This window comes from Apus apus, unplaced genomic scaffold (assembly GCF_020740795.1).
Source record: "Apus apus isolate bApuApu2 unplaced genomic scaffold, bApuApu2.pri.cur manual_scaffold_115_ctg1, whole genome shotgun sequence".
Lineage (NCBI taxonomy): Eukaryota > Metazoa > Chordata > Aves > Apodiformes > Apodidae > Apus > Apus apus.
In genome coordinates this window covers 1-24,946 of record NW_026248838.1, presented here as the reverse complement: position 1 = coordinate 24,946, position 24,946 = coordinate 1, and the positions used below count along the sequence as shown (strand labels likewise).

The 24,946-nt window shown below is 53.0% G+C and overlaps 1 protein-coding gene across 1 annotated transcript; it reads right to left on the bottom strand.

Annotated features, from left to right (window-relative positions):
• Positions 1-5,812: 5,812 nt before the first annotated feature.
• On the bottom strand, positions 5,813-8,157 carry LOC127396159 (guanine nucleotide-binding protein G(i) subunit alpha-3-like; the record flags this gene model as incomplete). Its single annotated transcript, XM_051643764.1, has 3 exons — positions 5,813-6,181; positions 7,861-8,002; positions 8,115-8,157. Coding segments are annotated over 3 exons (344 nt in total), but the record flags the coding sequence as incomplete, so codon positions are not given.
• Positions 8,158-24,946: the final 16,789 nt, after the last annotated feature.

Below are 24,946 nucleotides of genomic sequence, written 5' to 3'. Positions count from 1 at the left end.
GTTTTTCCTAACAACTCACTCATGTTTCCTTTCAGCCCTGGCAGGAACGTTTTCAAGGCCAAAAAAGGCTCTGAAAGCTTCATACAAAGCAGTTATTCTTCTATCTGCAGCCTGAGAGATGAGAAGGAGGGGTTGGCACCATCATTCCTGAAAGCAGGGAACAAAAGCCATGGGAAGGAGACAAGAGGGCAGGAAAATCCAGGTTGGGTGCCCAGATGGGGCAGTATTTGGGGGCAGGAAAATCCAGGTTGGGTGCCCAGATGGGGCAGTATTTGGGGCCAAACCTCCCAGGAAGGTTATTCACAAGCACCTCTGCCAGGCTGGAAATAAGAGTTTTTCCTACATGGGCTGAAAGCTGGTCCAGAACTGATTCAGCTGGTCCAGAAGTGGATTCAGCTGCTCCAGAAGTGAAAGAGCTGGTCCAGAACTGGATTCAGCTGATCCAGAATTGAAAGAGCTGCTCCAGAAGTGGATTCAGCTGCTCCAGAATTGAAAGAGCTGGTCCAGAAGTGGATTCAGCTGCTCCAGAAGTGAAAGAGCTGGTCCAGAACTGGATTCAGCTGATCCAGAATTGAAAGAGCTGGTCCAGAAGCTGATTCAGCTGCTCCAGAAGTGAAAGAGCTGGTCCAGAACTGGATTCAGCTGATCCAGAATTGAAAGAGCTGCTCCAGAAGTGGATTCAGCTGCTCCAGAATTGAAAGAGCTGGTCCAGAACTGGATTCAGCTGCTCCAGAATTGAAAGAGCTGCTCCAGAATTGGATTCAGCTGCTCCAGAAGTGAAAGAGCTGGTCCAGAAGTGAAAGAGCTGCTCCAGAACTGATTCAACTGGTCCAGAAGTGGATTCAGCTGCTCCAGAATTGAAAGAGCTGCTCCACAAACTGGATTCAGCTGCTCCAGAATTGAAAGAGCTGCTCCACAAACTGGATTCAGCTGCTCCAGAATTGAATGAGCTGCTCCACAAACTGGCTTCAGCTGCTCCACAAACTGGCTTCAGCTGCTCCAGAGTTAAAAGAGCTGCTCCAGAATTGAAAGAGCTGCTCCAGAAGCAGGATTCACCTCATGCAGAATGAATTCACCTTCCTGCAGCAAGAAGAAATCAGGCTGAAGACCTGGTGAAACCTCAATTTAAGAAGCTCCTTCATTTCACTCAATCTGCCTCCTCTTTCCCCCCCCCCCCTTTTTTTTTTTCAGCTGGGTTTTGGCAGATGAAGTGAGTGGAACAGAGCTGGGTCTCCAGGAAAAGGGAATGGTGTGTGTTCCCCTTCTCAATGTGAAGGCTCATCTGGGCCAAACAGACCCACAGAGGAGAAAATCTTGCTGCAAAACTTGGAGCTGGGATCCCAGGGTGATGCTACTGGAGGGAACCACTTGAGAGCAAAGAGGAGGGAGAAAAACCACAGAGAAATAAACCAGGTTTTACCCAACATCAGGTCAGGGAATTCAGGCCAAAACTGCCACATGGGAGCAAGACAAGATATGCCAGAAAGGAGACTGTTAATCAGAAACTGTGCTAATTGCCTGAGAGACTGCAGCTAATTACCTGCAGCAGCTGCAGAGGGGGGGCTGCTGACTGGGGAGAAGGTGGGAAACCAGCAATAAGATATTTGAAACCAGAAAAGCCCAGGATGGTTTTGGTTGGATGTGACCTTCAAGATCATCTAGATCCAACCCCCTGCATGGGCAGGGACACCTCCCACCAGCCCAGGCTGCTCCAAGCCCCATCCAACCTGCCCTTCAACACTGCCAGGGATGGGGCAGCCACAGCTTCCCTGGGCAACCTGGGCCAGGCTCTCACCACCCTCACAGGGAAGAATTTCCTTCTCATGTCCAACCTCAAGCTCCCTCTTCCACTTTTCATCCATCCCCCTCATCCCATCCCTCCCTGCCCTTGTCCCAAGCCCCTCCCCAGCTTTCCTGGAGCCCCTTCAGGCACTGGAAGGTGCTCTAAGGTCTCCCTGGAGCCTTCTCTTCTCCAGGCTGAACACCCCAACTCTCCCAGCCTGGCTCCAGAGCAGAGCTGCTCCAGCCCTCCCATCACTCTGTGGCCTCCTCTGGACTCTCTCCAGGAGCTCCATGTCCTTCCTGTGTTGGGGGCTCCAGAATTGGACCAAGCCCTCCAGGTGGGGTCTCACCAGAGCAGAGGGGACAATCTCCTCCCTGTCCTGCTGGTCCCTCTGCTGGTGACACAGCCCAGGACAGGGTTGGTTTCTGGGCTCCAGCACATGGTGCCAGCTCATGTTGAGCTTCTCATCCACCAACACCCCCAAGTTCTCCTCAGGGCTGCTCTCCACCCAGCTGGGATTTGTGTCTGGGACTGTCCTGACCAAGGAGCAGATGGTTATAACAACCACCATCTGCTCTTGACATTCCCAAGCATCAGCCAGAGGTAACTGAAGATGTACAAGACAGGGACACCCACCTGAGCACCCACCACCACCCAGGAGAGTGTCCTTCACAGGACAGCAGGGAGTGTGCAGGATTCTCCTGCAGGGCATTGACTGGGTGAGCTGCAGGAATCGTGTCATAGGTAAAGCAAAAGAGGAAGCTGCAAGGAGGGGACTGAAAATAGAGATGTTTGAAATGTCACACCACAGGAAGAAGATAGTGGTCAGAGGGACCTTATCAGAAGGTGACTGGAGAAGATGCTGAGTGTCCTGGGCTGTGTCACCAGCAGAGGGACCAGCAGGTCTGGAAGGGGACTGTCTCCCTTTATTCAGCTCTTGTGAGACCCCACCTGGAGAACTGGGTCCAGTTCTGGAGCCCCCAACACAAGAAGGACATGGAGCTGTTGGAGAGAGTCCAGAGGAGGCCACAGAGATGATGGGAGGGCTGGAGCAGCTCTGCTCTGGAGCCAGGCTGGGAGAGTTGGGGTGTTCAGCCTGGAGAAAAGAAGGCTCCAGGGAGACCTGAGAGCAGCTTCCAGTGCCTGAAGGGGCTCCAGGAAAGCTGGGGAGGGGCTTGGGACAAGGGCAGGGAGGGATGGGATGAGGGGGATGGATGAAAAGTGGAAGAGGGAGATGGAGGTTGGACATGAGGGAATTCTTGGCTGTGAGGAGGGTGAGAGCCTGGCCCAGGTTGCCCAGGGAAGCTGTGGCTGCCCCATCCCTGGCAGTGTTGAAGGGCAGGTTGGATGGGGCTTGGAGCAGCCTGGGCTGGTGGGAGGTGTCCCTGCCCGTGCAGGGGGTGGGACTGGATGATCTTTAAGGTCCCTCCCAAACCATCCCATGATTCCATGATTAAGGGCTTCTTGGGCAGAAAGTATAAGGGGCTGAGTGGAGCTTAAGGAGGAAGCTAAAGATGGAGAAATTTGTGGTCTTGATGGACAGCCTTGCAAGAGGAGAAAGAAGACAGTGAAGAAACCAGGGTCATTCCCCTTCCTGAGTCTCCCCAACCCACTGGTGCCCAGTTTTGGCCACTGGGACATGTGGGTGCAGCCCCTGTGACGAGTTGCTGGTGTCACCCCTGCCTGATGGGGACATTTCAGCCCAGTGCTGACCCAGGTGGTGGTTTTCTGAGAAGAGCAGCAGAACATTTTGCTTCCCCTCCTGAACCCACAGGAAGTTGCAGCATTTTTTTGGACTCTGTAGCCCAGCAACTGGGAAACACTGAGCACCACCAGGGAGAGAAAAACCTGGTTTCCCCTCTAGGAACCCCCCCAGCTCACCAAAGGACAGAATGAACTGCCAGAGGAGCATGATTTGGTATTTTTTCCACTTCATTTGGCTCCTGAGCTGCCTTTTTTTTCCTGGTGTCACCCACTTAGTTCTCTTGTCCACACAAGAAGGACAAATCCCTTCTCCTGGTGGTGCTCAAGGAGGTCCCAGCTTTTGTGCACAGTTGTCTTGGGGGGGGGGAATTTCATTTCCCTACCTCCTGCAGATGGGACTGAAACTTCAGGGCTTAGCAACCTTTAAATCTGTGTTTGAGGGGGCCTGAATTTCAGCTGGAAAACCAGTGCTGAGCCTGGTGCTGCTCCTGCCTTCCCAGCAGATCAGGTGAGACACCCAGAAATAAGAGGGGGCAGGGGGGGGAAGGAAAAAGAGGAGCAGATGAGTGAAAATCAGGTGGCACCTCTGGTGTGGCAGAGAGCCAGGACTTTCAGGGCAGCACTGAATTGTTCTGAAGGACTTTCCTTGCTGCTGTTCCTTCCCCATCCCATGGGAGAGGAGCAGGAGGCAGCTGGAATAATGGTGTGTTGGAATCTCTAACACCAGGCAGGGCTGAGATCCCCAAACACAACCCTCTTGGGACACTGATCTGAATGATCTGGAATCAGAGTGAGTGGGTTTTGCAGGTTTTCTTCTTGGTTTTGGAGCAAACTTTTGGTTTAAACAGTAGGTGTTCAGGCAGGAGTGTTGAACCATGGAATCATGGAATGGTTTGGGAGGGATATTAAGGATCATCCAGTTCCAACTGGGCATGGCTGCTCCAGCCCTTGGATCATCTCTGTGGCTCCTCAGGACTCTCTCCAGGAGCTCCATGTCTCATCTAAATCTCCCCTCTTCCAGTTTTAACCCATTCCCCCTCATCCCACCCCTCCCTGCCCTTGTCCCAAGCCCCTCCCCAGCTTTCCTGGAGCCCCTTCAGGCACTGGAAGGTGCTCTCAGGTCTCCCTGGAGCCTTCTCTTCTCCAGGCTGAACACCCCAACTCTCCCAGCCTGGCTCCAGAGCTGCTCCAGCCCTGTGATCATCTCCATGGCCTCCTCTGGACTCACTCCAACAGCTCCATGTCTCATCTAAATCTCCCCTCTTCCAGTTTTAATCCATTCCCCCTTGTCCTCTCCCTAGTTTAACAATCAAGACAATTACAACTTGACAAATAAGCTGCTCCTGGCTGGTTAATGAGGATTTTAACTAAATGCCTCATCTGTTCCACCAGGCAGGTTAGTGCAGGGGGGGGGGAAAAGGCTCTTTAATGAGCAAACCAGCTGCTTTCCCCCCCACACCCCTTCATTTTTTGTTTTCAAGTCACAGGTTTGATCTCTCCAGAACAAATATTTGAAGGCTAATTTGGGGGTGCAATGTCCCTCCTGATGTCCAGCTCCACTGAGCCCAAGCCCTTTGAAAAATCACTTTGGAAGGTGTTTTATATCAAGCAACATCAGCTGTGTCCCAGCTCAGGTGCCTGGAGGCTTCTGAGCACATTTGAGCTTGAAAATCCAGAGTTGTTCTAAATTTGTAACACCTTGGCAGCCTAGCCTGGGTTTAGATCAAGGGGAGCTGACAAGAGGAGGTTTTGCTCACATTCCTGATGTGCCTTCACAGCTTGAAAGGAGGAAATTTCAGATTCAAAGGGAGGGGAAAAAAAAGAGGGAGGAGGGAATAATGTAATGAGGAGGGAAATGAAGGAAAGCTTCAGTGAGAGAACGAGGGGGGATGGATGAAAAGTGGAAGAGGGAGATGGAGGTTGGAGATGAGGAGGAAATTCTTTGGTGTGAGGGTGGTGAGAGCCTGGCCCAGGTTGCCCAGGGAAGCTGTGGCTGCCCCATCCCTGGCAGTGTTGAAGGGCAGGTTGGATGGGGCTTGGAGCAACCTGGGCTGGTGGGAGGTGTCCCTGCCCATGCAGGGGGTTGGATCTAGATGATCTTGAAGGTCCCTTCCCACCAAAACCATCCCATGATCCTATGATTCTATGATGATGTCCTGGTTTGAGGCAGGATAGAACCAATTTTCTTCCTGGTGATTTTACTTTCCAGTCAAGTCCCTTCCAAGCAGCTGCACTGGCTGAAACAGCCTGTTTTCCAGTGTCTTCTTCTCAGAAGGGACTTCACTAAAAGCACAATCACCAGGCAGGAAATTGCTTCTATCCTGCCTCAAACCAGGACAGATGAGCAGAAGCCCTAAGTCACCTTGACATCTCACCCCTGGGGGAGCCAGAGCAGTTCAACTGAGGCCTTTTTGCCCACCTCCCATGGAACAGGACCCTCCCCACCCAAGTACCACCCTGCTTTTGGACATGGTGGCTCTTTCCAACCCCTCCTTGGACGGCTGTGGAGAGCCCAGAGGCTGGTGAGGGTTCTTACTATGAAGCAGAGTCGTTGAGCTGATACTCTCTGGACCTGCTGAAGCAGGCCTGGACCCCAGTGTCCCTCCACAACCTCTTGATCACGCCGGCCAGCTCAGCAGTCATCACCCCCTCCTCTGCACTGCCAGCCAGCACGAAGAGCTGACGGGCATCATCCTGCAGGAAGGGGAGAAACCACAACAATTGAGGACCTCAAGGGACCTGGACAGGCTGGAGAGTTGAGGGGGAGTGAAACAGAACGAAGTTCAGCAAGGGCAAGTGGTGAGTTTTGGACCTGGGGAGGAACAAGGATCTGCGCAGGTTGGGGGGGGGGACCTGCTGGAGAGCAGATCTGGGGAGAAGGAAGTCAAGGGGCTGGTGGACAACAGGGTGGGCATCAGGCAGCAACGTGTCCTGGTAGCCAAAAAGGCCAGTGGGCTCCTGGGGGCATCAAGGAGAGGGTGGGCAGCAGGTCAGGGAGGTTCTCCTGCCCCTCTGCTCTGCCCTGGTGAGGCCACTGCTAGAGAACTGGGTCCAGTTCTGGGCTCCCCAGTTCAAGAAGGACAAGGAGCTACTGGAGAGGGTCCAGGGCAGGGCCCCCAAGTGCTGAGGGGACTGGAGCACCTGCCTGTGAGGAAAGGCTGGGAGAGCTGGGGCTGTTCAGCTGGAGAGGAGGAGACTGAGGGGGGATCTCATCAACCCTCCCCAATATCTCCAGGGGTGTCAGCAGGATGGGGCCAGACTCTTCCCAGCAGTGCCCAGTGACAGGACAAGGGGCAATGGGCACAAGCTGGAGCACAGGAGGTTCCAGCTGAACATGAGGAGGAACTTCTTGACTGTGAGGGTGACAGAGCCCTGGGACAGGCTGCCCAGGGAGGTGGTGGGGTCTCCATCCCTGGAGACATCCCAAACCCACCTGGATGTGTTCCTGTGGGATCTGCTCTAGGGGATCCTGCTCTGGCAGGGGGGCTGGACTAGATGATCTCCAGAGGTCCCTTCCAACCCCCCCAGCTGCTTTGAGGAACCCCAGCCCCCTCTCCCATGCTCTATATCCACTCTTCTCCCTCAAATCATCCAGTTGTTTTTCCCCAGGGATCACTACTCCCCAGGAACAGGCAGCATTTCCAGCAGAAACACGAGATCCTTGGTAACCTGGTGCCATGTTTCCATGGAAAGGGAGGAAGGTCAGTGTGCTCCTTAAATGATAAAGAACAGTTTTTACACTGGAAAATCTCTCTGGCAGGGCTGGGCTGTGTGGCAACCAGGGGAAATGAGGGATCAATTAGCAAGGTATGGATGATTAAAGCTGGGAGGAGTTGCCATTTGCTGCCAAGGCTGTGAGAAGGGAGATTGAATTCCTAATCAAGCCTTTCTTAGGAATTATTATTTCCTAATTATTATTTTGTAATCAACAATGATTCTTCCCTAATAAAGTGCAGGAAAGCTGGGGAGGGGCTTGGGACAAGGGCAGGGAGGGATGGGATGAGGGGGATGGATGAAAAGTGGAAGAGAGAGATGGAGGTTGGAGATGAGGAGGAAATTCTTTGGTGTGAGGGTGGGGAGAGCCTGGCCCAGGTTGCCCAGGGAAGCTGTGGCTGCCCCATCCCTGGCAGTGTTGAAGGGCAGGTTGGATGGGGCTTGGAGCAGCCTGGGCTGGTGGGAGGTGTCCCTGCCCATGCAGGGGGTTGGATCTAGATGATCTTGAAGGTCCCTTCCCACCCAAACCATCCCAGAAGACTCTGAAAGGTTTTTTGCTGTTCTAACCACCACATTACCACAGTGACTGCCAGGGACTGAACTTCCAGGATCCATCACCACCATTCATTCAGAGCAAGGGAAAGAAATGAAATACTCACTGCTCTGGCAACTTCCCCAAAGTCTATCTTTAGCCTCCCCATGGCTCTTATGATGGCAATGATGGACTGGATGGTATTGCTGTAGACAACCACTTTATATTGTTTGCATTCCTCCTCTGAGTAGCCATCCTCATGAATAATCCTGGAAGGAAACCAAGCTGTCATTCCCAAGCCAAACCAGAAGGTCATCAAACATTTCTTACTTCATCTCACACTCAAGGAAATGCAGCTCACAGGCCTGGACTCTCACTTACTTCATCTGCTTCACAATGGTGCTTTTCCCAGACTCTCCAGCACCTGAAAAAAAAAGAACACACAGCACAAAATTCCAGTTAGGAACCATGAGAAATGAAAAATGGAATAAACTCTTCCCAGTGTGACACTGGAGTTGATGGGATCTGGGGTAAGATATTTCTTGTACTTTGCTGCTGGTAGCAGAGCTCCAGAGCTGCTGTCCCAGCCCCTTGGGTGGGATTGCTGTAGAGCACACTCACAGGGACCAGAGAATCCCAGAACCCCAGACTGGTCTGGGTGGGAAAAAACCTTCAGGATCATCTAGATCCAACCCCCTGCATGGGCAGGGACACCTCCCACCAGCCCAGGCTGCTCCAAGCCCCATCCAACCTGCCCTTCAACACTGCCAGGGATGGGGCAGCCACAGCTTCCCTGGGCAACCTGGGCCAGGCTCTCACCACCCTCACAGCCAAGAATTCCCTCCTCATGTCCAACCTCAAGCTCCCTCTTCCACTTTTCATCCATCCCCCTCATCCCATCCCTCCCTGCCCTTGTCCCAAGCCCCTCCCCAGCTTTCCTGGAGCCCCTTCAGGCACTGGAAGCTGCTCTAAGGTCTCCCTGGAGCCTTCTCTTCTCCAGGCTCAACACCCCCAGCTCCATCAGCTTCTCTGTCCTTCCTGGGCTTTCATTACAGATGCTAAAAATTAAATCAATCAATCTCAAACCCTAGAAATTTGAGTTTCCAGAGTACACTTCCTGATCTCAGCAGGTAGCCACCTGGGAGACAGGTCTGAAAAACTGGGATGAGAATTTCCCTCAGAAACTATCAACCATCCCTTTCCTCCAGCTCAGTAACCACAGTCCAAGGCAGCCCCACGTGCATCAACCCTTGGAAAGGCCAAGCTCAGATCCTCAAGCATTTCTACAAAGAACATCTAGTTGGGAAGCAATCTTGTGGAATATCAAGTGGAAAGGAAGTAGCTCCAAAACAGAGCTCAAAACAGAGCTCAAAACCATGCAAACTTGCTCTTGCAGCTCCAGGAGAAGCAGCTTAAGGCCCAGAAACAAATTAGTCTTTCAGAGCAGGAACACCAAAATGGATCTTCATAGGATCATGGGATGGTTTGGGTTGGAAGGGACCTTCAAGATCATCCAGCCCTAAACTCCCTGCATGGGCAGGGACACTTCCCACCAGCCCAGGTTGCTCTTGCAAGTTCCCTTCTCCACTTAGCACCAACTCAGCCAGATGTTGCCCATCATCTTTCAGCCTCAAATGTTGTATCCATGATGGAAGGCCCAGCTGCACCCCCAGGACCCATCCCTGCACCACTGAGCACCCCGCTGACATTCCTGAGCTCCTCAAAAACCCCAGCACAACTCAAAGACAACACTTGCCCAGACATGAACTGGGAACTGAGGAGTGTGTGTGAATCACCAGCAGGAAGAGGAGGGACCTGAGCTCCTGTTCCAACCCTCCAGCTGAGCCCACAACCACCAACCAGCCCTGGGAGCTTCACCCTGGCACACCCAGGGGACACCCAAGGGAAATGTTACTGGATTCACAAGCTCTGTTCTCTCTCCTTTCCCACAATACAAGGATGGTTCTTCTGGGAAATGGAGGCTGAAGAGACCTGCAGCTTCAGCTGGGAAATGAGCCATTGCCACGGGATGATTTCCCCTTGGAATATCAGAGCTGCAGGCAGTGGCACTTGGACACACCTGCATCCCAAACAGCTTCCTGGGAAGGCAGGGAAACCTGGCAGAGAAACCAGGCCCTGCAGCCCTGGGTGGTGGGGAGGGGGGAGGGGGAAGTTATCCCTGCCTGCCAGGTCCCAGAACCCTTCTGGTTGGAAAAGACCTTGAAGATCACCCAGTTCAACCCTTAACCCAACTCAGCACCACATCTCCATGGCTTTGAAACACCTCCAGGGATGAGGGTGCAACCAGCTCCCTGGGCAGCCTCATGGCAGGGGGGTTGGATCTAGATGATCTTCAAGGTCTCCTTGCAACCCAAACCATCCCATCACTCTCTGATTTGCTCTTTCTACCCATTTCCAGCTCTCCCAGGGTTCTACCTCCATCACGGGGCGAATTTCTTCTCCTTTTACAAGAGAACCAAGAGAATAAAGGAACATGCTGATGTTCAACCAACAAGTCCCCAGCTCCTGAGGCTGCCACGACCAGGATCTACATCTAAGAGCACCAACACCTTTAAATGCTGCTGGCTGAGCTACTGCCATGAGTTTAACTGTCTCAGGGGCCCCCTGGAGGGACCTGTAACCCCAAGAGCTGCTCCTGCATGGGAGGAGAAGTGTTTCCCAGACAGGACATGGAGTGCAATTTAAATCAATTAGCTCCTAGTGTAGATTGCAGGGTCACCAGATCAGAGCCTCTCATGATAAAAACACTCAAGAGGCTGCCAAGTTAAATGTCTGGAAACCAAAAGATTTCAACTTTGAAATTATTCCTAAGGATCAGGCAATTCTGCATTTGGGTTTTTTTAATTCCTTCAAGCCTTAAAGAAAAGCTACTGCTGGTCCAGCCTCAAGCAGAGCAGGCAGGGTGAACTAGATTCCACCTTCAAAGCTGCTCAAGAAGCAGTAACAGGGGTAAGGAACGAAGCACATTTGAAGCAGAAACTCCCCCTAGATCTGCTCAGGTTTTGGAGTGAACACCTTCCACCCAAGCAAGTCCTGGACCTGAAGCACGTGATGCCATGACCAGACTCCAGCCCAAGCCAAGGGAAGGTTTTGTTTTTGTTATTCCCTCCTCTCCCAGCTGCCAAGATGTCTGTGTCTCTCCTCCAGGTGGATTTAACAGAGGTGGCATCAAGAAGGATGTGGGAATATCTGTGTGTTCCTGCCATGGGTTCTCACCACAGCAGCATCTGTGGTAAGGGGGGAAATGTTAATGCTCTGTAGACTCAACACTTCTACCCAGGGTGGGGGCAGGGAAGAGAAAACCTCATTTTTCTATATTCTTGGACTTGGTAGAGTTGGTTTGGACTTGGTAGGGTTGGGTAAAAGGCTGGACTCAATGATCTTACAGGTCTTTTCTAAGCAGAATGAGTCTGTGATGATTTTCACAGCCACCTTCCACAACCCTCAGATGAAGGTGCAGCAACTGGAACCCTTGGGTGTCCCAAACCAGCAGGAATTTGGAAGAGACGTATGAACACAACCTCTCTGGCTTTCATTTCTCATTGTCATATTTGCTGTCACTTCCTCCTTAGATTATCTCAAAAGGATCTGCTGCTGCAGCAGGCAGAGCTGAACTTGCACTACCTGTCATTTGACTACCAAAACATCATCAGACACAATCATGCCATGACAACACAGCCAGGTTGGTTATACAACACCAATTCAAACCAGAACTAAGTCCCTCCCTTCTCATTTCCAAACCTCAAGAGCTTCAGGGGAGTTTAGGAGCCAGCAACATGTGCTTGGAGCCCAGAAACCACCTCTGTCCTGGGCTGTGTCACCAGCAGCGTGGCCAGCAGGGCCAGATTGTCCTCCTTTACTTGGCTGAGTGAGACCCCACCTGGAGCACTAGGTCCAGTTCTGGAGCCCCCAACACAAGAAGGACATGGAGCTCTTGGGGAGAGTCCAGAGGAGACCACAAAGCTGATCCTTGGGCTGGAGCAGCTCTGCTCTGGAGACAGGCTGGGAGAGTTGGGGGTGTTCAGCCTGGAGAAGAGAAGGCTCCAGGGAGACCTTAGAGCACCTTCCAGTGCCTGAAGGGGCTCCAGGAAAGCTGGGGAGGGGCTTGGGACAAGGGCAGGGAGGGATGGGATGAGGGGGATGGATGAAAACTGGAAGAGGGAGATGGAGGTTGGAGATGAGGAGGGAATTCTTTGCTGTGAAGGAGGTGAGAGCCTGGCCCAGGTTGCCCAGGGAAGCTGTGGCTGCCCCATCCCTGGCAGTGTTGAAGGGCAGGTTGGATGGGGCTTGGAGCAACCTGGGCTGGTGGGAGGTGTCCCTGCCCATGCAGGGGGGTTGGATCTAGATGATCTTGAAGGTCCCTTCAACCCCAAACCAGTCTATGATTCACCCAGCAGCCCACACTCCGGGTGCTGGTTTCTCAGCCTGTGACGTCTGAGGGACTCGCAGGGGTAGGACACATTGACCCACATCCTCCAAACCTCTCTCCTTACCAGAAGGCCAACCCAGAACTGGCTTCTACAGCTCACACTGGTGGCAGTCACAACTACAAGGCCACAGCCAAGCCAGTACGTCACCTCCTTGGGGACATCATTCCTAAAGGAGTTTTTCCTGATGTTCCAGGTCCTCTCCAAGACTCACTCTCTCCTCCAAGAGCCATCCTGACAAGGCACCTCATTAAACACTCATTTAAAAACATCTGCCCTCCAGCTCTGGAATCATGTGCTGGGAGCTCCTGCTGGGGTGACAGGTGCTTGCTGAGGAGATGCCCAACATCAGGCACTGTCTCCTCTCAATTGCTCAGGACATAAAAAAGCTTGAACACTGGCCTGGTCTGTTCTGAGATGCCTCCACTCATCCCACACAGCACCAGGCTTTGTCAGGAGCCTCTCTTGCTTTGTGCCTCAGGAATCATGGAATGGGTTGGGTTGGAAGGGACCTTCAAGATCATCTAGAACCAACCCCCCTGCATGGGCAGGGACACCTCCCACCAGCCCTTTAACAAGGTAGAGGAAGCCTGAGGAGAACTGGGTTCAGTTCTGGAGCCCCCAGCACAGGAAGGATATGGAGCTGTTGGAGAGAGTTCAGAGGAGCCACAGAGATGATGGGAGGGCTGGAGCAGCTCTGCTCTGGAGCCAGGCTGGGAGAGTTGGGGTGTTCAGCCTGGAGAAGAGAAGGCTCCAGGGAGACCTTAGAGCACCTTCCAGTGCCTGAAGGGGCTCCAGGAAAGCTGGGGAGGGACTTGGGACAAGGGCAGGGAGGGATGGGATGAGGGGGATGGATGAAAACTGGGAGAGGGAGCTGGAGGTTGGACATGAGGAGGGAATTCTTTGGTGTGAGGGTGGTGAGAGCCTGGCCCAGGTTGCCCAGGGAAGCTGTGGCTGCCCCATCCCTGGCAGTGTTGAAGGGCAGGTTGGATGGGGCTTGGAGCAGCCTGGGCTGCTGGGAGGTGTCCCTGCCCATGCAGGGGGTTGGATCTAGATGATCTTGAACATCCCTTCCAACCCAAACCATTCCATGATTCTATGATCCCCAGGTCTCACTTCTCTCCTTTTGATGCCTGAGATGTCTCTCCAGCACTCACAGATCCATGCCCCCTGCCAGCTGCTGTTCTCCTTTTTCCAACTCCCTGGAGTGGCTGTAAAAGGTTTGCATGAAAAGATTCAGATCAGATCTACCTGATAAACAGCTTTTCATCTGCACCCTTTGTTCCCTGCCATCATGCAGCCTCATTTCCCCTACTGCACGTTGACACTGAAAAGTGCAGCTTAAACTTTCAGTTCCTTTGGTAGGGGGAAAAAAGAAAAAGAGCAGGAATTTCAGTGGTGTTGAAACAAGGCTCCAGCCTCCAGAAAACTGATGCTTCCCATTAGAAATTCAGATGCCAAGTGGATAAAGTTACACTGAAATTCTTAGGGAGTCTGCAGGCCAAGCAGGCAGGCTCTGGGAGGGCAGGCAGGGAGGTAGGAAGAGGTCAAAAAAATCATCAAATGTGGTACCAGGTTCCAAAAATATGGAAGTCAGAGCACAGCTGGGATGTTTGTCAGTGCAGAAAGGAAAGGAAACCTGTCCTCTGTGCTCTGCTCAGCACAGCAACACAGGGACCTCATTTCATGCCCAGGAACAGAGGCTGAGATAAGGGAGGTGTCATAATTCGGTGGAAAAACTGATGCAAAATCTTCACTTCCCTTTTCCCAACTCAGCAACAAGGAACCTCTTCATCCCCCAGCTCTGCTGCACATCCTAGACATGAGGAGCAGCTCACCTGGCCCAAAGGATTTGCTGCTCTTTGTTGTGTGGCTCCACCAAGCTCACAAGCCTTCCTTCCAGAAACCAGCCTGAGTCTGGGGGCACCACAGTTCCCAGAGATCCCAAACCATCCAAAAAGCACCCCAAAAAGCTTCAAGGAGAGCTTGGCACCATCAGAAAGTACTGAACTTTCCTCTGCTCAGAGAGGCAGCCCTGTCTGAAGTCCTACAGCCAGGAGGGCATGGAGATGATGGAGGGCTGGAGCAGCTCTGCTCTGGAGCCAGGCTGGGAGAGTTGGGGTGTTCAGCCTGGAGAAGAGAAGGCTCCAGGGAGACCTTAGAGCACCTTCCAGTGCCTGAAGGGGCTCCAGGAAAGCTGGGGAGGGGCTTGGGACAAGGGCAGGGAGGGATGGGATGAGGGGGATGGATGAAAACTGGAAGAGGGAGATGGAGGTTGGACATGAGGAGGAAATTCTTTGGTGTGAGGGTGGTGAGAGCCTGGCCCAGGCTGCCCAGGGAAGCTGTGGCTGCCCCATCCCTGGCAGTGTTGAAGGGCAGGTTGGATGGGGCTTGGAGCAGCCTGGGCTGGTGGGAGGTGTCCCTGCCCATGCAGGGGGTTGGAACTGGATGATCTTGAAGCTCCCACCCAACCCAAACCATCCCATGATTCTATGATTCTTTTTCCCTCTGGAGGAGGAAGGAGAGGGGAGGGCAGCTGAGCAGGTTTCAGGCCATATTAACCCCAGCCCTGGGAGGGTGATACACACGAGAGGGGGGAAATTATCATCCAACCACTTCCCCTGAGGAAGCCAGAGGCTTTTCCTGCAGCAGATGGGAAGCCAAGCAACTTGGCACGGCCACACGTGGAGATTACAGGGCAGAGAGCACCAAGCAAGCAACCAAAGCCCAGCTCAGCCTGGGAATTACAGGTCTATGCAGCTACACTCTGGAGAAAATGTTTGCTTTTCAACTCATTACTTCTTAATTCACCCTGCTCAGGAAACCAGGAAGGTAGCTCAAGAACTACCTCCATCTTCCAGACACAAGCATCCAGTTCACCCCTTCAGAAGCTTCTGACCATCTGATTTTAAGTGCTTTTTTGTTTCCTAAAGCTGTAACAAAACTGCATTCCACTTCACTTTAAGTCAGGGATTTTATTTTTTTCCCCCACCCCTTTAATTAATGGGAACAGCCCTGCAGCATCTGAAAGTATCTGAAGAGAAAGGAGGTCACTGCTGAAAGGAATTCTTACATGAGACATGGAGGAGATGCACCTGGAATATCCATTACAGGACATGTGAGGGAGCCCAAACAACAACAAAAAAATGAGCAGACTGACACGTTTCTGATTCCTGGCCTCTAGGGGAGAGTATGAACAGCTTGTAACTACAGAAACAGCCCCATATCTGCTCAAAGATCTCAGCAGGGGCTTGGCAGAAGCTTTGCCAGATCATTCCTCAGGCAGGATGATGCTGCAACCCGTGCTGAACTCTGACATCCAAGGGAATTTTTTAGTCTTTCCCTCTTGACTAGCTCAGGAAGGACCCCAGATGTTTCACATGAAGGGCTGGAAGCTGCAGGGTTGAGCTGCAGAGCTGGGGAAAGGATCAGATCCTTTGGTGCTGAGGTGGGATGGTTGAGGTGGTGCTGGGTGGCCTAGCTGGGGGGGTTAAAGCCCACCTGAAAAAGCCCAAATCCAACAATCTCACCCCTGGTGGAATTAAAAAAGGGAGGAAATAAACAGCCCCACAAAGCTGACAGGAGTCCAGCTCCTAATTTATGCAGGGAACCATCACAACTGTGGAGCAGGAGATGTTCACATCATCCCAACCCTGCTGGAGGGGCCTCATCCCCCTGAGAAAACCCACCCCTCTTTTTGCAAACAATCACCCAACATCCCACCCCAGCAAGTACACATGGATATTCCCCCTCAGACCCAAACATGACCCCAAGAGAGCTTCCCATGAAGCTGCCCTCCTGGCTTGGATTCCATCTGGAAAAGCTCTTGGACACCCCACACCCTCTCCTGGAAGAAGGAATGACCATGTCCTCTTTGCTGCTTCCCTCCTCCTGGTTTTATAGGATCAGAGAATCAGGGAATAGTTTAGGTGGGAAGGGACCTTCAAGATCATCTAGTGCCAACCCCTGCATGGGCAGGGACACCTCCCACCAGCCCAGGCTGCTCCAAGCCCCATCCAACCTGCCCTTCAACACTGCCAGGGATGGGGCAGCCACAGCTTCCCTGGGCAACCTGGGCCAGGCTCTCACCACCCTCACACCAAAGAATTTCCTCCTCATCTCCAACCTCCATCTCCCTCTCCCAGTTTTCATCCATCCCCCTCATCCTATCCCTCCCTGCCCTTGTCCCAAGCCCCTCCCCAGCTTTCCTGGAGCCCCTTCAGGCACTGGAAGCTGCTCTAAGGTCTCCCTGGAGCCTTCTCTTCTCCAGGCTGAACACCCCAACTCTCCCAGCCTGGCTCCAGAGCAGAGCTGCTCCAGCCCTCCCATCATCTCTGTGGCTCCTCTGGACTCTCTCCAGGAGCTCCGTGTCCTTTCTGTGTTGGGGGCTCCAGAACTGGACCCAGTTCTCCAGGTGGGGTCTCAGAAGAGCTGAATAAAGGGGGACAGTCCCCTTCCTGACCTGCTGGCCACGCTGCTGGTGACACAGCCCAGGACAAAGGTGGTTTTTGGGCTCCAAGTGCAGGAGTTCCTCCTTTCCCCTGCTCACACAGACCAGGCACTTCCCACAATTGCACTTGTTTTCCATGTGAATTTAACAACCCCCCCACCAGGAAAAACCACCAGGGAAATCATTAGTTTTCCATACATCACTCAGCAAATCAATAAGCCTTAAAACACTGTTTGCACAAGCCAGAAAAATTAAGACACGAAACCATAAAACTGCAAATGGCTCCATGGTGAACATTAACCCCTGAGCTCCCAAGTGTGATGGTTCACAGGACAAGAGGAAACGGCCTCACGTTGCACCAGGGGAGGTTTAGATTGGATATTGGGAATTATTTCTTCTCCAAAGGGTTGTCAGGCCCTGGCCCAGGCTGCCCAGGGTGGAGTCCCCATCCTTGGAGGGGTTTCTAAGCTCTGGAGATGGTGCTGAGGGACATGGGGCAGGGGTGGCCTTGGCAGGGCTGGGGGAGTGGTTGGACTGGAGGATCTCAAAGGTCTTTTCCAACCCAAATGATCCTGTGATGGTACAAGCCTTTTTCTTTCTGCCTTGCATCCTGGTCAGGGCATCACCCTTGCTCCATCCCAAGCTTCTGAACATCTAACAATTGCCTTCAAGCTTCTTGTGGAGACTTGAAACGTGCTCTGTCCAAGAGAAAGCCTTGGAGCACTTGGCATGAAGAGTGCTGAGGCCAAAGCTCAGCTATCAAGTGACAAAAAAAAAAAAAGCAAAAAAAAAGCTGAGGAGTCGGTGCCAGCACAGGGAGGGAACAGGAACTGATTTCATTTACAGCCTTTAAAAACAGATCTGGTGCCACGTCAGGGCCTGGTGGCAGCAAGGGACAGGGAAACGCTGGCTCCAAAGCTCTGCTCCCAGCTGGAGGGTGGTTAGAAACACCCCGGGACCATTCCATGGATTGAAATATCCCTGGGAATTCTGTTCCAGTCCTGCCAACCACCTGACCTTCAAGATCATCCAGTCCCACCCCCCTGCATGGGCAGGGACACCTCCCACCAGCCCAGGCTGCTCCAAGCCCCATCCAACCTGCCCTTCAACACTGCCAGGGATGGGGCAGCCACAGCTTCCCTGGGCAACCTGGGCCAGGCTCTCACCACCCTGACACCCAAGAATTTCCTCCTCATCTCCAACCTCAAGCTCCCTCTTCCACTTTTCATCCATCCCCCTCATCCCATCCCTCCTTGCCCTTGTCCCAAGTCCCTCCCCAGCTTTCCTGGAGCCCCTTCAGGCACTGGAGCCCTGTCTGGTCTGCTCTGATACTGGTACTTGTGGAAGACAACAGAGAACCAGCCAAGCAAGGCCTCTGAACTGGGAATTCTATCAGAAACCAACTTGGGAAGGAAGAGCAGGGTTTGGAAGAGAATTTTATTAGCCTGCTCTCCCGAGGATCAAGTTCCTTCTTCTGATGAGCCTGTTTTTGAAATGAGTCAAACATTCAGTGAACCTGATGCAGGGACAACAGTCCTGAGGGGTTCAAAAACACTTCTCAAAACAAGCAGGCGGGGGGGAAACAGAGGGTTTGTTCCCCTGCTGAGGGAAAAGCTCATTCCTCAAACACGAGGGACCTGCTGGTGACCAGAGACCCCAAAACACAGAACGACAGGAGGGCTGAGCTGCCCTCAGCCCAGAATTCGGGTCCTGGGCGTTGTTTGTTATGAAAGATAATCCAGTCAGTGCCAGGCTGGTAACCAGAGAAGGTTAAAGGAGGCAGAGAAGTTACCAAACACCAACTGACAAAACATGAAATAAGAGACAGGCACCGGCAGGCTGGACGGGGAACAAAAGGTGAGGGCAGCAAGGTGGGGGTGTCACCCAGGCCTGTCCCCCCTTCCAGGGGGGGAGGGAAAAACATCACCAGGACCTGCCTGTCATTTTGGATGCAAATCTTGTTAATGTCATTAAGAGCCTGCTGCTCCAGCCTGCTGCCACAAGGAGCAACACCAGCTGGAGAAGTGGGTCCAGTTGTGGAGCCCCCAACACAAGGACATGGAGCTCCTGGGGAGAGTCCAGAGGAGCCACAGAGATGATGGGAGGGCTGGAGCAGCTCTGCTCTGGAGCCAGGCTGGGAGAGTTGGGGTGTTCAGCCTGGAGAAGAGAAGGCTCCAGGGAGACCTTAGAGCACCTTCCAGTGCCTGAAGGGGCTCCAGGGAAGCTGGGGAGGGGCTTGGGACAAGGGCAGGGAGGGATGGGATGAGGGGGATGAATAAAAACTGGAAGAGGGAGATTTGAGGTTGGAGATGAGGAGGAAATTCTTTGGTGTGAGGGTGGTGAGAGCCTGGCCCAGGTTGCCCAGGGAAGCTGTGGCTGCCCCATCCCTGGCAGTGTTGAAGGGCAGGTTGGATGGGGCTTGGAGCAGCCTGGGCTGGTGGGAGGTGTCCCTGCCCATGCAGGGGGTTGGGACTGGATGATCTTGAAGGTCCCTTCCAACCCAAACCATCCTATCACTCCATGTGAAGCAGGGAGCACTGTCCCTTTACAGCCAGACTTGCTCCAAACTTCAAAAAAGCCACATTCTAATTAAAAAATTCTTCCTCCTGGCACACTCTCCTGATCCAAGAGAAGCTCTTTCACTGCTCTGCCTCTGAATTTAATGAAACTTGAACCATGTCCAGAGGGCTCTTGGGGGATAGGGTGGAATCCCAATTCCCCTGCCAACCACTCAGAGCTGAACTGGGTTAGATCTTATCTGTGCTCAGCCCAAGCACGTCTGTCTGTCCTCACACATGATGTCCAGGGAGCAGAAGTCCCACCCCAGGGCTGGCTGGTGGCATCAGATGTGACACTGTGCAGCAAACAAACAGCACTTGGCACCTCCACAGCAGTGTCCAGGGTGGCAAATCCAGCCCTTTTCTAAACCCTGATTAAATCAGAGCTGACTCCTCAAAACAAAATATTGAAGTCCCTGTGAAGAATGATTCTTCTGTACATTTGTTTTTCTGCCTGGGTTTGGTGGGAGAAGGGCAAGACTGAAGACCAAGCAAAAGGGACACAAGAGATCCTGCACCAGATCCTGCACCAGATCCCCTGGTGGGAAAACCCACAGCTCTGACATCTCAACCATGGACCTTCAAGATCATCTAGACCCAGCCCCCTGCATGGGCAGGGACACCTCCCACCAGCCCAGGCTGCTCCAAGCCCCATCCAACCTGCCCTTCAACACTGCCAGGGATGGGGCAGCCACAGCTTCCCTGGGCAACCTGGGCCAGGCTCTCACCACCCTCACACCAAAGAATTTCCTCCTCATCTCCAACCTCAAGCTCCCTCTTCCACTTTTCATCCATCCCCCTCATCCCATCCCTCCCTGCCCTTGTCCCAAGCCCCTCCCCAGCTTTCCTGGAGCCCCTTCAGGCACTGGAAGCTGCTCTCAGGTCTCTCTGGAGCCTTCTCTTCTCCAGGCTGAACACCCCAACTCTCCCAGCCTGGCTCCAGAGCAGAGCTGCTCCAACCCTCCCATCATCTCCGTGGCCTCCTCTGGACTCTCTCCAGGAGCTCCATGTCCTTCTTGTGTTGGGGGCTCCACAACTGGACCCAGTTCTCCAGGCTGGGTCTCAGCAGAGCAGAGGGGGAGAATCTCTGCAACAGGAACCCTCAACAAAGCTCCTACAAAAGCTCCTTCTGCTCAACCAGTTACACACAGCAGCAGTTTCTCCAATTTGCATCCCTAGAAGGTTCTTTTCTACATGTACCCAAAACAGAATCAAATTTCATCAAGCACCAGCACTGAGGAAGCTTTGGTAAATTGAGGGGGGGAGGAAAGTTTTTAAAAAACCCAAAAAACAGTCTCAGCAAAAAATCTGAAGCCTCCAGGAACAGCAGAGCCTGCAGTTTGCTTGGTTAGTTATGGAGATGGAGGCTCTTTTAGACCAAATTCCTGCTTTTCATTATTTTGGCATGAATTAGCAGCAAGGCTTTGACATCATGAAGTGAAGTGTCTAAAACCAGTGAGACTGTGACTGGGTAAGGGTGTGCCTGAGGCACCCAGAGCTCAGCACCAGCTGCATCCCCACAGGAATGTCACTGGCAGGTGGGAATGCCTGGATTTGGGTCTAAACTGTCCTGGATTTGGGTCTAAACTGTCCTGGATTTGGGTCTAAACTGTCCTGGATTTGAGAGCAAAATCTGGTTCAGTTCTGGAGCCCCCAACACAAGAAGGACATGGAGCTCCTGGAGAGTCCAGAGGAGCCACAGAGATGATGGGAGGGCTGGAGCAGCTCTGCCCTGGAGCCAGGCTGGGAGAGTTGGGGTGTTCAGCCTGGAGAAGAGAAGGCTCCAGGGAGACCTGAGAGCACCTTCCAGTGCCTGAAGGGGCTCCAGGAAAGCTGGGGAGGGGCTTGGGACAAGGGCAGGGAGGGATGGGATGAGGGGGATGGATGAAAAGTGGAAGAGGGAGCTTGAGGTTGGAGATGAGGAGGAAATTCTTTGGTGTGAGGGTGGTGAGAGCCTGGCCCAGGTTGCCCAGGGAAGCTGTGGCTGCCCCATCCCTGGCAGTGTTGAAGGGCAGGTTGGATGGGGCTTGGAGCAGCCTGGGCTGGTGGGAGGTGTCCCTGCCCATGCAGGGGGTGGGACTGGATGATCTTGAAGGTCCCTCCAACCCAAACCAATCCATGATCTGGCATCAGGACAACACTGGGCACCCCAAACGAGCTCTGTCACTCCATGCCACACAAACCTCCCCGGAGCCACAGCCCAGGGAGGTGTCAGAACTCCTGAAGTGAGCAGAGCTAAGGAGACAGAGCAGCACCCGGATAACCAGGAAGGTTCCCTGCACCCTCCTCCATTTTGGCTGCTCATCCTGAGTGGAAAAATCCCACAGGTTTCTACCTCAGCAAAACCACATGTTGGTGCCTGCAGAGCAGCATTTCCTGGAGGGAAAGGAAGGGAAGGGAGGCTGGTTTTGGGATGGGGGGGGTTTGAGGGAGGGTTCCCAGCCCTTCCCAGCCTCCCAGCAGCAGCAGATTTGGTCACAAACACCCTTCAACCAGCTGCAAACTGGTGCTGGGAATGATTTAAGTGAGGGTTCCCGAGGAGCTGCTGAGGACACGGGGAGACAAAACAACAAGGAGGTGAGGAGCCCGGGCTGGTGTGACCTCAGGTCAGTCCCTGCTCAACCCTTGGGTTTATTTTTGTTTTATAAAAAAACAAAAGCTTCGGGGTTGCTCACCAGGCAGAGCTGTGACAGGGACACGTGGAGCCATCGCAGCATCCCAGACTGGTTTGGGGTGGAGGGACCTTCAAGATCATCTAGATCCAACCCCCTGCATGGGCAGGGACACCTCCCACCAGCCCAGGCTGCTCCAAGCCCCATCCAACCTGCCCTTCAACACTGCCAGGGATGGGGCAGCCACAGCTTCCCTGGGCAGCCTGGGCCAGGCTCTCACCACCCTCACACCAAAGAATTTCCTCCTCATCTCCAACCTCAAGCTCCCTCTTCCACTTTTCATCCATCCCCCCTTGTCCTCTCCCTCCCTGCCCTTGTCCCAAGCCCCTCCCCAGCTTTCCTGGAGCCCCTTCAGGCCCTGGAAGCTGCTCTAAGGTCTCCCTGGACATTGTGAAGGGCCATGAAATCCCCACGGAGAAGCTGCCACAGGGCATGTTCTGGCAGAGGGGAGGAAGTCAAACACACCAAAAACCTCCCTATTTTGGGGTTTGCCACCAACTCCCTGAGCTCCCCCAAGACCACATGAACCAGAGCTGGCCCAGAACCACCAGGAACCTTTCCTCAACCCACACAACTCTGCCAAACCCAAACTGGGCCAGTTATTTTAACAGAGCTGGGGAAGAACATCTGAACTCCAAACTCCATGGACAAAGAAATCCCAGCTGATTCTCTTCCTCACCCTCCGTGCTTCAGCAAGAGGCTCATCCCAGTTCCACAAACCGCCCCCCAGGATCCCAAAACCAGTTGAGGACACGAGACTCTCCAGCTCCCACACATTTGAATACTGTGCTATAAATAAATAAAATGCTTGCTCAAACAATGGGGAATAAAAAACACCTCATGAATTTTTCCATCAGCTTCCTGACCCCTTCCTGAAAGGCTGTTTGTTCCCACTCTTGGCTTTTATTCCTGGCAACCAACTGCTCTGCTTTACCTGTAACAGGGAGAGGACATTTCAGCCTCCCCTCTCCTCACCCACAATCATGACACCCCTTTTTCAAACTTAAAAAACTCCTTCTTTATTATTTGAAACCAGGGTAGATCCAGAGTGAGTCCAATTATTCCCAGGGGAGCTTCTCTGGAGTGACCAGGTGGACAAAAATCCTCACCTGCAGCTCAGAAGCCACCAGGTATTTTGCTGCCATCCCAAGTCAACTGCTGCTTGTGCTTGGTAAAATAAACCCTCACCTGGTCTCTAGTGCTATAAAACTAATTATTTCACCATCTTTTGGGTCCTCCCTTCTGCCATGGTTGGTTTGGGCCCCAAAACCCCCCATTTTTTTATCCCCAAAAGGGATAAAACACCAGAAAGAGGGGAAAAAAAAAATACAAACCAACAACCTGACCTACAAAAATATGAAGGGAGAATTATTCCATCCAGAGAATTTGCTTTAATAACATCAAAACAAAGCCCTGGAGAGTCAAGGATTATCCTGAGCCAAGGAGTTTTCTAGGTAGGCACAAGATCACAAAGCTCAGAGGGGCTCTTGTAAAGGTACAAGTAAAACCAGGATAAAATGGAGGGGGGGGGAGGGGGGAAATGTGTATTTTTAGGACTAGGATCACTGGGAAAGCAGAATTGTTTGTGAAAATGGAGCATTCTGATGTGAGACACTCAGCAAGGCTGTGCTGCTCCTCACAAACTCAAGGAAAACCTCAAAAAAAACCAACCCCAAACCACCACAACTTAAATATTCAAAGAGGAAGAGCTGCAAGGTCAGATGGTCCATCCACCTCCCACCCTGCTCCTGGGTTCCCCCCACACTGCAGACAAAAAGCTCAGGACTCTGCACCCAAAAAAAAGAGTTGAGAGAAGGGCAACTTTGCCCTCAGGTTCATCACCCACAAGAACTTCCAGAGGGGGTCACCAAAATGAGGAGTAAACACAGGAAAACTTCTCTGCTGGGGGGGGACTTCTCTTCTGCTAAAGGATCATGGGATGGTTTGGGTTGGAAGGGACCTTCAAGATCATCCAGTTCCAACCCCCCTGCATGGGCAGAGACACCTCCCACCAGCCCAGGTTGCTCCAAGCCCCATCCAACCTGCCCTTCAACACTGCCAGGGATGGGGCAGCCACAGCTTCCCTGGGCAACCTGGGCCAGGCTCTCACCACCCTCACACCAAAGAATCCCCTCATGTCCAACCTCAAGCTCCCTCTTCCACTTTTCATCCATCCCCCTCATCCCATCCCTCCCTGCCCTTGTCCCAAGCCCCTCCCCAGCTTTCCTGGAGCCCCTTCAGGCACTGGAAGCTGCTCTCAGGTCTCTCTGGAGCCTTCTCTTCTCCAGGCTGTAACATTTCCTTCCCAAAAATAGAAAACAATCCTCAAAAAAAGAGCCCCATCCCAACTCTCAAAACCCACAAACATATTTTAGCTGGGAAAAAAAAAAAAAATCAAAGGCCAGGGAAGTGACACTTCCTTCCTCAGCTGCTTGTGCCTCCAGAGGTGACAGTGACACCAGGTTTGTCCCCTTGCAAGCTCTGCAGAACCAGCCTGGAGCCCTCAAACCCCTGGGCTCTGTGCCTGAAAGGACTGAGGGTTTCAGTGGGGGGAGCAAAGCCCCCCTGGGGTGATTCCTCACCCACCCCAGGCACTTCTAATCCCAAAAGCACAGGTGCCCAGGGGGCATTTTCACCAGAGAAAGGTTGGAATTCCACATAATCAGCAAAAAAAAACCCCTTCCCAGGCAAGCCCTGCTGATAAACACTCCACATCCAAGCAGCAGAGTTCCCTTCCTTTGCTGTCCCCACAAACCCTGAGATGAAAGGACACCCACACCAGCAGCTTCTGCTCCCAAAGCCACCAGGGAAGGACCATCTTGTGTCATTCCCTCCTCCCCCCCAGCTCCAGGCACAGCCCAGGAAGGAGCACTGGGAATATCCCAGCTGGAAACAGAGAAGTTTCCTCACCAGCCTGATGAAATGAAAAGCCCCACCCCGGGAAAGCACCACAGTCCCCCCTGGCCTAGGGAAGGGACCAGGGACCCCAGGTGGGGTGAGGGGACAAGAGGACACCTGGGGTTGGGGAGCCAGGTCCTCCCTAGGGACACAAAAGCAGAGCTGCCCCCAAAGTGGCCGTGTCCCC